This window comes from Hippocampus bargibanti, linkage group LG13, assembly GCF_051943395.1.
Source record: "Hippocampus bargibanti isolate YZ-2025 linkage group LG13, ASM5194339v1, whole genome shotgun sequence".
Classification (NCBI taxonomy): Eukaryota; Metazoa; Chordata; class Actinopteri; order Syngnathiformes; family Syngnathidae; genus Hippocampus; species Hippocampus bargibanti.
In genome coordinates this window covers 2,203,764-2,215,737 of record NC_142746.1, presented here as the reverse complement: position 1 = coordinate 2,215,737, position 11,974 = coordinate 2,203,764, and the positions used below count along the sequence as shown (strand labels likewise).

At 41.1% G+C, this 11,974-nt stretch overlaps 1 protein-coding gene across 5 annotated transcripts in view; it reads left to right on the top strand.

Moving 5' to 3' along the window:
• Window positions 1–662: 662 nt before the first annotated feature.
• The window catches only part of nckap1 (NCK-associated protein 1), a 45,059-nt gene continuing 33,747 nt past the window's right edge, over window positions 663–11,974 (top strand). For 2 of the 5 annotated variants that reach the window (XM_089012698.1, XM_089012697.1), the window contains exons 1-2: window positions 663–978; window positions 5,980–5,997. In XM_089012698.1, coding sequence (XP_088868824.1) covers window positions 871–978; window positions 5,980–5,997 — 126 coding nt within the window. In that variant the 5' untranslated portion in view covers window positions 663–870. Of the gene's footprint in view, window positions 979–5,802; window positions 5,830–5,979; window positions 5,998–11,974 lie in introns of those variants that run through there. The other 3 variants (XM_089012701.1, XM_089012699.1, XM_089012702.1) reach the window with 2 other exon arrangements.

The following is an 11,974-nucleotide window of genomic DNA, read 5'->3' as shown; positions in this document are numbered from 1 at the left end:
AAAGTAAATATGTAGTTATTTCTTTCAGATATGGTTAAGACCCCAGATCACATTTTTAATTTTGGGGGAAAATCTGCAGAATTGTTTTTTATTCACTAAATGCAACCTCTGAATTTTCTGTTTTTGCTTGTTCAAAATCCTTTGAGTTCCTCCTCAGTTGTTTTTTTTTTCTAACGGCACTTAGTTGACATATATATATATATATATATATATATATATATATATATATATATATATATATATATATATATATATATATATATATATATATATATATATATATATATATATATATATATATATATATATATATATATATATATATATATATATATATATATATATATATATATATATATATATATATATATATATATATATATATATATATATATATATATATACCATATAGGTGCCAATATGGTTTTTCTCCGGGTACTCCATTTTCCTCCCACATTCTCAAAACCATACACTGACGGTTGTTTGGACGTTCCAAATTGTTAATTGTAATTGAGCGCGGAAACGCGTGCTTGTCTATGTGTGCCCTGCCATTACTGCGATTGCCTGGCAACTAATTGCAAATCGTGACGCGACTCGAGGTTCACTGACCGTGAACGCCTCACGATGTGGAAACGGGGACGCCTCCTTTCATCCTAGTGACCGAGAAAAAAACAGGGCGAGCGGCTGGAGCGAAGGTGGGTGGAGTACAGGAAGCTGCCGCTCTCCTAGGCTATCTGATCATGGCTAGAATCTAATTCCCACGCAAACGCCACAAACATCGAAGCCGAGACGGTGAACATTTGTGATTTTTATACCCGTGCTTTTTCCCCCCACTTTCTGACTGATTTGTGGTGATCGAGGCGCTCCAAGATGTCTCGGGGAGTGATCCAACCCAGCCAGCAGAAGCTAGCCGAAAAGCTCACCATCCTCAACGACAGAGGCATCGGGATGCTGACCCGTGTTTACAATATCAAAAAGGTGCGCGCACTCACACATCAAATGCGCACACGAAGCACATGAACAAGCTTGAATGGGCGTTTTGAACATTTGCACCCGAAAGCCGGTGCCGCTATCAACGAACCTTAGTGCAATGAATGCGAGATTAGCTTGCGTTATGTGCAAATAATCGACATATTGGGCTACCTTTCGACTTTCTTTATACAATAAGGGCCGTGGATTCCCTCACAACGAAGGGAACGAGCGAGATAGTTAGCCTTAATTTGCCCAGATTGTGGCTGACGGTGGGCACGGTTGCGGCTAGCATCGTTAGTTTGCGGTCATGTTGGCCCCCTACGCCCGAGAGCGAATTAACGACTAATTCGAGGCGTTCATTATGAAGTAACAATTTAATTGACGTGTTATCAGTCGTTAATAAAATAACTACGACGATGGAGATGAAATATTTCCACTCTGACTCCAAACTCTAAGCGCCGGGGCCTAGTGTCGAGCTAAAGTCGCTTAATGTTGAGTTAATGGCGGAGGGTGGCTAGGCTAAGGCTAGGCTAGTCGGACGAGCCGGGCTCCGCCTAACTCGCGAAGCCACAAGAGGGGAGCTCAAGCACGGCCGCAGTCGAATGGGCTCGCCGCTATCAAACACCCGCAAAACAGCGTCAGGAACGCTCAAGCTTTTTATTGAATTATTTATTTAAATACGTTATCATAATGTATGCTATTCACGCACACAGATAAATAAATATATAATGTGTTTGGGGGGGGGCGGGGGGGTTCACAGATAATTCATGTTTTCCGATCTTCAAAAATATCGTTGTGAAAAAGAAAAAGTGAATCACGATTTCCCAGTTCTATTCTTGCATTTACTTTTCCATTTTTTACACAGTAAGGGAATATTTTTTTTATTTTATGGTATTGTGAAATATTCGTATGATTTCTATCCAATCTTGAAAGTAAAAGAAATGATGGGTGGGTGTGATCAGTTGTCATAGTTGTATTTGCCCTAAAGTACTGCGTTTGTTAAAAAATGCAATTATGGTCGTCTTCTTAATGACTTGTTCGTGAACGTCTGCGATAAGTTTCAAAGGCTTCTTTGTGAAGGCGAGAGAAACATGTTTTTTTCTGGCAAGTCTGTGATGGGTTATAATGTTTGTGAAAGCAAAGGGTGAGATGAATTGTCGAAAAGAAAAGCCTTCATTCTGCTTGCTCACACTGGCCCCGTCTTTTCAGACTATTCACGCAGAGCAGTCCAAGGAATGGTCGGATTAATGAGAACCGAGGATCCCACTGACACAATTAACCACTTTGCTTTGGATTGAATTGGTGGAAACTGCCCCTTTTTCACTCATACAGAGTAACTGATCATGATATGATTGACGGGGACAAGAGTGAAGCCGTCCGTCGCCATCTCCAGCCATTTATTTTCAAATCCGGCCACTGAATAATAGTACAGTGATATCTCAGTTTACAAACTTAATTGGTTCCCAGAAAGTGTGTGTTAGGCGAAAAGTTCATCTGCCAAACATTTATTTCCAATAAGAAACCATTAAAATGAGAATAATCTGTTCCCAGGTCCCCATAAAACATAATTTTCTACAAAATAAGCCTTAAAATGACACAAAATATACCTTATTTTATGTATATAATCTGCTATTGTATTGTACTGAAAGAAATAAACTGTACTATATAATAAAGTGGTTTTATTGACCTTCGTGATGGTCGTTGATGTAGTTGCCTCGTGATGATAGCCGAGTGAATTTGCCGTGCTTTCTTGGCGATAATACCGTCACTCACACTGTCCTCTACTAGCTGCTTTTCGTCAATTGAAATCAACAGAAGTTTTTCAACCTCTTCTATTGCCTGACACCGTTGCTTAGAAAACACAAAAACACCCTTCATAGCTTCCTTGTTCTTAAGGATGGTTGCAATGGTCGACTTAGCGTACTGGGACGCTAAGTCACACAAATGCACACCTCGTTGGTGTTTTTTGATGACCTCCTTCTTCTGCCTGATCATAATTTTCTTTTGTGTCCTCTTTGGCTTAACACTAGCCTGTGGTGGGGTCTTTTTCGGTCCCATAGTAGCAAAAGTACTCCACTTGATAACAAACCATGTCTGCACTCAAAGAAAGTGGGTGTGGAAAACTAGTCCGCCAGCCACTGTGGCGCTCTGTGTGTTTCCCGAAAAATAGTTTATATGCCAAGATTATATACTTGCGAATTTAATGTTCTTAAGGTGAAAAGTTTGTGAGCTAAAGCGTTCATAAGCTGAGGTATCACTGTACTCGAGTCACTTAGTACCACAAAGATTAGCTTACGGTCTTTTCATTTTTCACATTTGAGTTGTAGTTACACAATGCCACGACTCTCCCCCCCGCCGCCGACTTGCGTTTTGTCACTCTCCCCACACTACAAAGTATGCCTTCTCGCTACACAGAATTTCCAGAATAAACTGATATGATGCCCCCGCTTGAGAGGTGGAGTCCGGGGGTCACTGGCCACGAGTTGAACAAAAAAATCACAATGAGTCACGTTGAAATTGTAGATATCGATACATAATAGCAAATAGCATTTTTTAGCAATTTTTTTTTCTCGTTTAACATTATTGATGATGACAAGGTAACAGTTGGCAAGTTGTGTAGATGTAATTTAAAATGCAAAATGTGAATATTACTCAATTTTAAAATGATTTGGTTACCGCAACCCAAGAACAGAGTTTGTGATCGGGGGTCCCACTCTCGTCATTGCTGCACTTAACTCATTCACTGCCAGGCATTCAAAAATGTGTCCACTCAAGTGCCAGCGTTTTTGTCACTTTCACTCAAATTCCAGGACCCACAGAATATTGAGTTTTAGGACTACATAAACATTTAGTGCAGCGTAAGATACCTTAGACTCTCTTCTGTCATCACAAAAAAGAGTTAATTCCTAAATTATATGGGTCTGCAGTTATCTGAGCTTGAAATGGCGGTTGATGTACAAAATACTATCCAAATAGATGGACAAAAAAAAAAAACATGGACAAAAAGCAAATGCTGCCCCCTCGCGGGAGGGAAAAACATGGCCAGAGGCTTTAACAGCATCCCCCTGCAAGAAAAACCAAGACCCTAACAAATTTGGGTATGGTGCTCCATCAGAAAAAAAGTGAGTTGCTAAGTTATATGGGTCTGGAGTCATCTGAGCTGGAAAGGGAGGCAGCTGTACAAAGTACAATACGTACATTTTGATTTTTTTTAACAACAGCTGAAGCTGTCACAAAGCGCTAACATGGACATAAGGCAAATACTGCCCCCTTATGGAAGGGAAAACATTGCTGGCTATCTAGCTACCTACCTAGCTGGCAATCTATGAAAAGGTTTCTTCAGCCGTCATTTGTACTTCTTTGAAGGTGTCGGACGTTTCGCTTCTTATCCAAGAAACTGCCTCAACAAACTAAAGTCTTACTGGTAGTTTAGGCCCTATATATATAGGTGCATATGCACATTGGGGAGACTAAATAAATTCTCAAGAAGACTATCAACATCGCAGGGATAATACTAGTGGGCCTCAATCGGCAGTACATATGCACCTAAAAGCTAGCAACCACTCATATGACGAAAATGAGGTTAAAATCTTAGAGAAAGAACATAGATGGTTTGAAAGGGGAGTAAGAGAAGCGATTTTCATAAAACAACTAAATCCTTTATTAAACCGGTTTGGTGGGGTGAGGTTCAATTTGGATCGTTCATACAATATCCTGCTTAGGCAACATAGGATTAGTAATACTGATGAGGTGATACCGGTCGAAGTGGGGCAATCAGGCCAGTCGTTAGTCAGAACGATAGGAACTATCAGTGGAGCAGCTGCAGGGAGTAGTCCTCTGCTCCCCCCCAACCTGAGAGCAGGAACCTATCATAGCAGAGTCCGGCACCGCCATCTCTGGACAGTAGGGATATATACATAGGGCCTAAACTACCAGTAAGACTTTAGTTTGCTGACGAAGTTTCTTGGATAAGAAGCGAAACGTCCGACACCTTCAAAGAAGTACAGAGGACGGCTGAAGAAACCTTTTCATCGATGGACCACTCCTGTGCGACTGAGAGCTTACACAGACGTATAGCTGGCAATCTATTTGCTATCTAGCTAGCTACCTTGCTAGCTATTTATTTGCTATCTATTAGCTGTCGTGCTGGCTATCTAGCCGCCTATATATTAGCTATTTAGCTGGCTATCTGGCTAGCTAGCTAGCTATTAGCTATATATTAGCTAGCTTTCTATCTATTTGAGTTACTTCCGGGTTCAGTGAACGCTGGCGCGTGTGGCTGCCACTGCTCACCCACAGCAAAACTGATCCCGTGACTGTAAAGTGACCTTGAGAGTTTTGAAAGGCGCTTATCAATGAAAAGTATCATATTATTATTATTCCCAGAGGTCTGACCAGCGCTTAATCGGCACCCCCTGCAAATAAAAAAAATGAACACATTTGGGAATGCTGCTCTACGTGACACTTTTCAATTCCTGAATTCATTCAGGAATAGCAGCGAATGAGTTAATGGAGACGTGCGGAGATCCAAAGCTGTACGAGGACACCGACAGCGGCCAAGTGGCCCTCGGCGCGGATGCTGGGGGAACGAAGGAATGCTCGCTTCCTCCTAGTCACTAGGCAACGGCCTTCCCCCAAAATGTTGAGGGGAAGAAAAAAAGCGCAGGGGGCTAATTTTGCGTCGGCGATGTTCCACTAAAAATGGATATGGTACTTCCCATCGAGTGCAGAGGTCGGGATGCTACTTGACGTGTTAGTGGCAAGTTAGCGTGCGCCAAGTAACGATGGCACGCTGGGGCGGCGGGCATCAATTTTTTTTTCATGAATTAGCGGAGAACTGCAGCAATGCAGCAACACGTGCGTAACCCCGATGCATGCGCGGCGCTGGTGTGTGTGTGCGTCCGTGCATGCCGTGTGTGTCGAGTCGTTTTTGCTTGGCTGGGTGGTTTTGATTTCTTCTCTTCTTCTCTCCGTTCCAATGCTTCCCCCTACCCCTCTCCTCTGCAGCAAGGACAAGTTTGGAAGGTTTGCAAAGTTTATCACCTTCCACTGATGACCTCCCCACACCCCCACCCCTCTTACCTTCACCCCACCCCCTTGTCCACCCTTGTCTCCTTCCATTCCTGCCCCCTTCCTGGCTACCTGGACTGATCTGTTGGTCCTCTGTGCTTATTCGTCCTTTAATTGATCACTGTGGGCCCCCCACGTTGACTCTTAAAAACCAAATTCTTTTAGAACGATACCTCAGCTCACGAACTTAATTAGTTCCCAGAAAGTGTGTGTAAGGCGAAAAGTTTGTCTGCCGAACACTTATTTCCCAAAAGAAACAATTGAAATGACAATAATCCGTTCCCAGGTCCCCATAAAACATCATTTTCTACGAAATAGGCCTTAAAGGACAACCGACGCCTGCCGACAAGTTGTGTCCATAATTTGTAAAATCGCTTCAAATGACTTCTACTGAGCATATTTTACAAAGATTCCACCGCATATAGCTATATTTTACGTTTTAAGACTCGCGCTGAATATTCCGGAAGTCTTGTTTTTGAGTTGGTGATGAATTCTCACGTCACTGAAGGAACGCCTCTGACCGAGAAAGGACACACTGTAGTAGTCCTTTAATCACGTAAATGCATTTTGCGGTACTTTGTTTAGTCTGAAAACTTCGTGTTGATCCGTGTTTTAATTAGAAGGAAAACACATACAGTAAAGTCTCGTTATATCGATATTCTCGGGAGTTTGAAAAAATGTCGATATAACCGTACTGTCGATATATCCGTCCTGCGCTGAACTGCATTAACAAAAGCCGCCAAAAGAGGGCATCCAAGCGCCATATAAGAAACGGAGCTGGCCAGATGAGCTCGCCATTTTGTGCCTCTTTTTTTTGGGTGAGAGATGTTCCCCCAATGTTGTCTCAAAATGGCACATAAAATTCTTTAATCGATTGCAAACATGTATGCTTTCCTCTTCAGAACTACAGTGTATTTGAATCATATCAATATAATCATAACTGGATGTGTAACAAGAAAGCATATTATCCGAATCTGAAGCCATTGTTTGGATTCACAAGCAATTAAGACGTCTTGGCGTGAAGTCATTTTTATTGGTGTTTTGCATTTGAATAAAAAGTGACATCGGTTGTCCTTTAATACACAGTATGGAATGTATGGTAATTTTAAAAATCATCACGCTTCAGCAGACAAAACAAGAAACATTGTTGCAAAAAACGATTGCATTCATATACAATACAGTGGGCATGTACATAACACAACAGGGAAACTGCAACACGTACATCTTACTGTATTATGTATGCAATTTACAAAAGTCATCAATCTTCTTCTGCTTCCCATTTTTACCTTTTAACACAAACACTCCAATTTCGTCTGATACACACGAGCTGGCGTCTGAAAATGAAAATGGCGTCTGCTACACGGGAGCTGTTCACGTAACAAACGCACGTGACCAAGTCGACCGATGGCGCGACCGATACAGATTTCGATAATGGTGGTACTGTATAGAAACCCCGAAGCAAATATCGATTCATCTTAAATATCTTTTGTATCGATATAAACATAGCAAAATGGGAGATGAAAAAGAGCCCCGTAGTAACCGGACTATCGTAAAAACCACGAATTGTACTAAACGGAACTAATTATACATAAAAAGACTAGAACTGTGCACGGGAAATAAAAATAGTGTCGTAATAACCAGTATTATCAATATAAACGATACCGATATAACAAGACTTTACTGTACATAACACGATGGTGAATCCTTGTGTGTTGTGACAAAAATTTTGAGCCAATTTCCACACTGAGCTTTGTCGCCATTTTCTGCCTTTTTTGGGTGCGACATTCTCCTCCCCCCCCCCCCTTGCCTCAAAATGACAGAGAATAAATTATTTAATCGATTGCAAACATGTATGCTTTTCTCTTCGGAACTATTTAAATCATATTCATAACTGGATGAGTAACAAGAAAGCATGTTCTCCGAATCTGAAGCCATTGTTTTGATTCTTGGCGTGACACCACAAACAAGGGACCTTCTGTAACTGGCCACTGGTTTCAATTTTTTTTTGCAGTTTCAGCACACTTTAAATCATTTTTATTGCCGTTTTTCACTTAACTAAAAATATCATACTGTCAAAAATTATGATTTTAAAATTTTAAAAGAAATTTCTAAAATTAACTAAAATTGTGATTTTTAAAATTGGATTGGATTGGATTGGATTGGATTTGCCTTTATTAGTCTCACAGTGGAGAAATTTACATTTCACGTAAAAAATTGTCAAAATTGTAAACACATTTCTAAAATGGTCATTTTCAAAATTTGTAAAAATGTTCTCAATTGGCGATTTTCAACAGTAACAAAATTTCCAAAATCTTAATTACATTTTTTTATTGTAAAAAAAATTCTAAAATGGCGATTTTCAAAATGTTTCTAAATTTCTCAAATGGCAATTTTCTCAAATGTTTACACATTTTTAAAATGGCTGTTTTCAAAACTTTCAAAACATTTTCTAAAATTGCGATTTTCTATTTTTTTTTTCATTTTCTAAAATTGAGATTTTTAAATTGTATTTAAAATTTGAAAAATTGTGACTTTCAAAATTTGAAAAATTGTGACTTTCAAAATTTGAAAAATTGTGCCTTTCAAAATTTTCAAAACTTTCATCTTCAACGTAATATTTCACATTCTTTTTAATTTTCTAAAATTGTGATTTTTTAAATGTTTTCAAATTTTCTAAAATGGTAACAATCGTCAAAAGAACAATTATTTCTGTTGAACTGTCACAAAAAAAGTTCATTAAAGGACAACCGACACCATTTGTTTTCGTTTTCTAACTGACATCAGAAAAACGTTTTATAGCATCTAAAATACCCAAAACGCGCAGGCTGATATTTTTAGTCAAATGCAAAACACCAATAAAAATGAGTTAATGTGTCCTACTAAAGTGACTACTTCAAAATGACCTCAGAGATGGCGCGTTTCAGAAGGTCCCGCCCCCTTGTTTGTGACGTCATGCCAGGATGTCCTGCCTTGCTCGAGAATCAAAACAATGGCTTCAGATTTGGAGAAGATGCTTTCTTGTTACTCATCCAGTTATCAATATGGTTCAAATAGTTCTGAAGAGGAAAGCATAAATATTTGCAATCGATTAAAGAAGTCCTTCCGTGTCATTTTGAGGTGTTTGCACTGAAATGTAGCGTCCCAGAAAATGCACAAGATGCCGCCCAAGCTCCATTGGAACTGGGCTGATTTGTCTGCTGGGAATTTGTGTCAGCTAGTATAGTAGTCTCGGTGCAACACACAACAATTCACCATTGCATTGTTTATGTTTTCCTTCTAGTTTCGCCATCAACACGGATCAACACAAAGTTTTCAGACCAAACAAAGTACCCAAAATGCATTGTGTGTCGCTTTCTCGATCAGTGACAATACCTACCGTGATGTCACCAACTGAAAAACAAGACTTCCTGAATATTCAGCGCGAGTCTTGAAACGTAACATATAGCTATATGCTGTGGAATCTTTGTAAATTACGCTCAGTCGAAGTCATTTGAAGTGATTTTACAAATTATGGACACAACTTGTCGGGAGACGTCGGTTGTCCTTTAAAACTACACAAAATATACCTTATTCTATGTCTAATAAATGTGCTATTGGATTGTAATTAAAGAAATAAACTGTACTGTATAATCAAGTGGTTTTATTGACCTTTGTGATGGTCATTGATGTAGTTGCCTCTTGATGATATCCGAGTGAAGTTGCCATGCTTTCTCGGCGATAATACCCTCACTCACAATGTCCCCTGCTAGCTGCTTTTCATTAATCCAAATCAACATAAATTTTTCAACCTCTTCTATTGCCTGAGACCGTTGCTTAGACAACACAGAAACACCCTTAGCCACATGTAGCAATGGTCGACTTAGCATACTGGTACTGGGACAAGTCACACAAACGCACACCTCATTGGTGTTTTTCGATGATGCCCTTCTTTTGCTCAACCGTCATTCTCTTTTGTGGCCTCTGGCTTAACACACTAGCCTGTAATGGCAAAAGTACTGCACTCTATAACAAACCACGTCCGCACTCAAAGAAAGGAGGTGATGAAAACTAGTCCGCCAGCCACCGTGGCGCTGTTCGACCGTGTGGTTTGGTATTCATATGCCGAAAACCCGTCCGCCAGCCACCGTGGGCTGTGTGATTCGGTTCGTCCACCGAAAACTAGTTCGTCTGCCAAGACTATATGCTAGCAAATTTAATGTTCGTGAGGCGAAAAGTCCGTGAGCTGAAGCGTTAGTAAGCTGAGGTATCACGTTTGAGGTGTACGTTTGATGCAAGGCATTAAAAAGGAAAATCCAGTCAGTCAAACCTTCCGCGGTGCCCGTGGGCTACTAGACCAGTTTGACAGACCTTGAGTTAAGTTACATTTGCTCTCATGAATAAATACAAAAACTGTTGAAAAACTCATGAAATCGTTCCCGAAGGCTTTGAACACCCAATCATAACGTTTTCGTCCTCGAAGTACAATGAATGACATCTCGACACCGGTGAGTTAAAAAGACAATCGTTTAAATCCCAGATGTTCAAGTCAAGTCCCAGGGGCCAAATCCGGGCCAATGTCAATCAGACCTGTCAATGAACCGATACAAATATTACATCCTTAAAAAAACATTTTTATGTGATTTATGGTCGATCATAGCTAGCACTAGCAATTAGCTAAGATCAGTTAACGCGTGAATCTCTTTCAAGAAGGCCAGCGGGACCTCCAAGCTGAGGCAAAATGGTCTGTTCTGGTATCCTGGTCACTCCTCGCACGCTCCCCAACTCCACCCACTTATTTCGACGCCGTCCCCTTCCATTGGCTGCGCCGTTTCCTCCTTCCGTTTCCTCGATCCATCCCATCTCCTTCCATGAAGCCGGACGGCCATTTTGACGCACCCTCGCGCTCCATTTTCGGTCAAATCGCGCACTTGTAGTTGATTCAAATTGAAAAATGCAAAATCAACTACACTTGATGGCCGCAGACGTTCGTAGCCCTTTGCATGTTCTACGCCCACTTTCCATTGACTGCGGAATGTCCGAGCCGTTGACTGCAAATGCATGCGGGAAGCTCCCGTGCCATGACATCCGCACTACGTACACTTCATCCAATTAGATTTCGCTTGCGCCGTCATTGGAACAGAGACAAGAGAGAATTTGACGTTTGGGGTCCCTTTGTCATTTGATACAACTGCGGTACTCTGATGCTAAGATAGCGTTCAGTAATATTGAGGGGGTGAATTAGCTTCACGTAGCTGTGAACTATCAAATCTTAGCCGGTCTATTGTTGGCTTGGCGAGCAAATAGGCAATCATGTGGCTTAGAGGATCCGGGCTTTGGTCAGCAGTGAATCCGCCACCCCACTCCTACCCCCTTGTGCGGAAATCAGTTGGTGTCGTTTGTGGTGTTATGTATTGTGTGTTTGAGCTTTTTTGCCGGGTTTGAATATATTTGGATCCGTCTGTGTAGGCTCTCAGTCGTCCAAGAGTGGTCCATCGAGGAAAAGGTTGCTTTCGCCGTGATCTGGACTACTGTCAGAGGCTAGACTCCTCACCCAAAGAGCTTCGTCAACAAACTAAAATTGTGCTGGTAACCCTGGCCCTATATCCCTAATGGATAGAGGTGACTGTGCCAGACCTCTGCTATGAGTGGTCCCTGCTCTGAGGTTGGGGGAGTAGTGGACCACTCCCTGAAGCCAATCTGTTTACCCTCTATTGTACTGTCCCTGACTCTGGGATCACATTATTAGCATGACTAAATCTAGGTAGTTTTAGTCTAATCCTAGGCTTAGTCTAAGTCTAGTAGGCTTAATCCAAGTCTAGTAAATCTAGTAGGTAAGCCTAGGTAGGCTTAGCCTAAGCCTAGTTAGGCTTAAGGCTAGTAGACTTAGTCTAAATCTAGTAAGTCTAGTAGGTAAGCATACCGAGGTTTGCTCTAAACCGGGGTAGGCTTATTC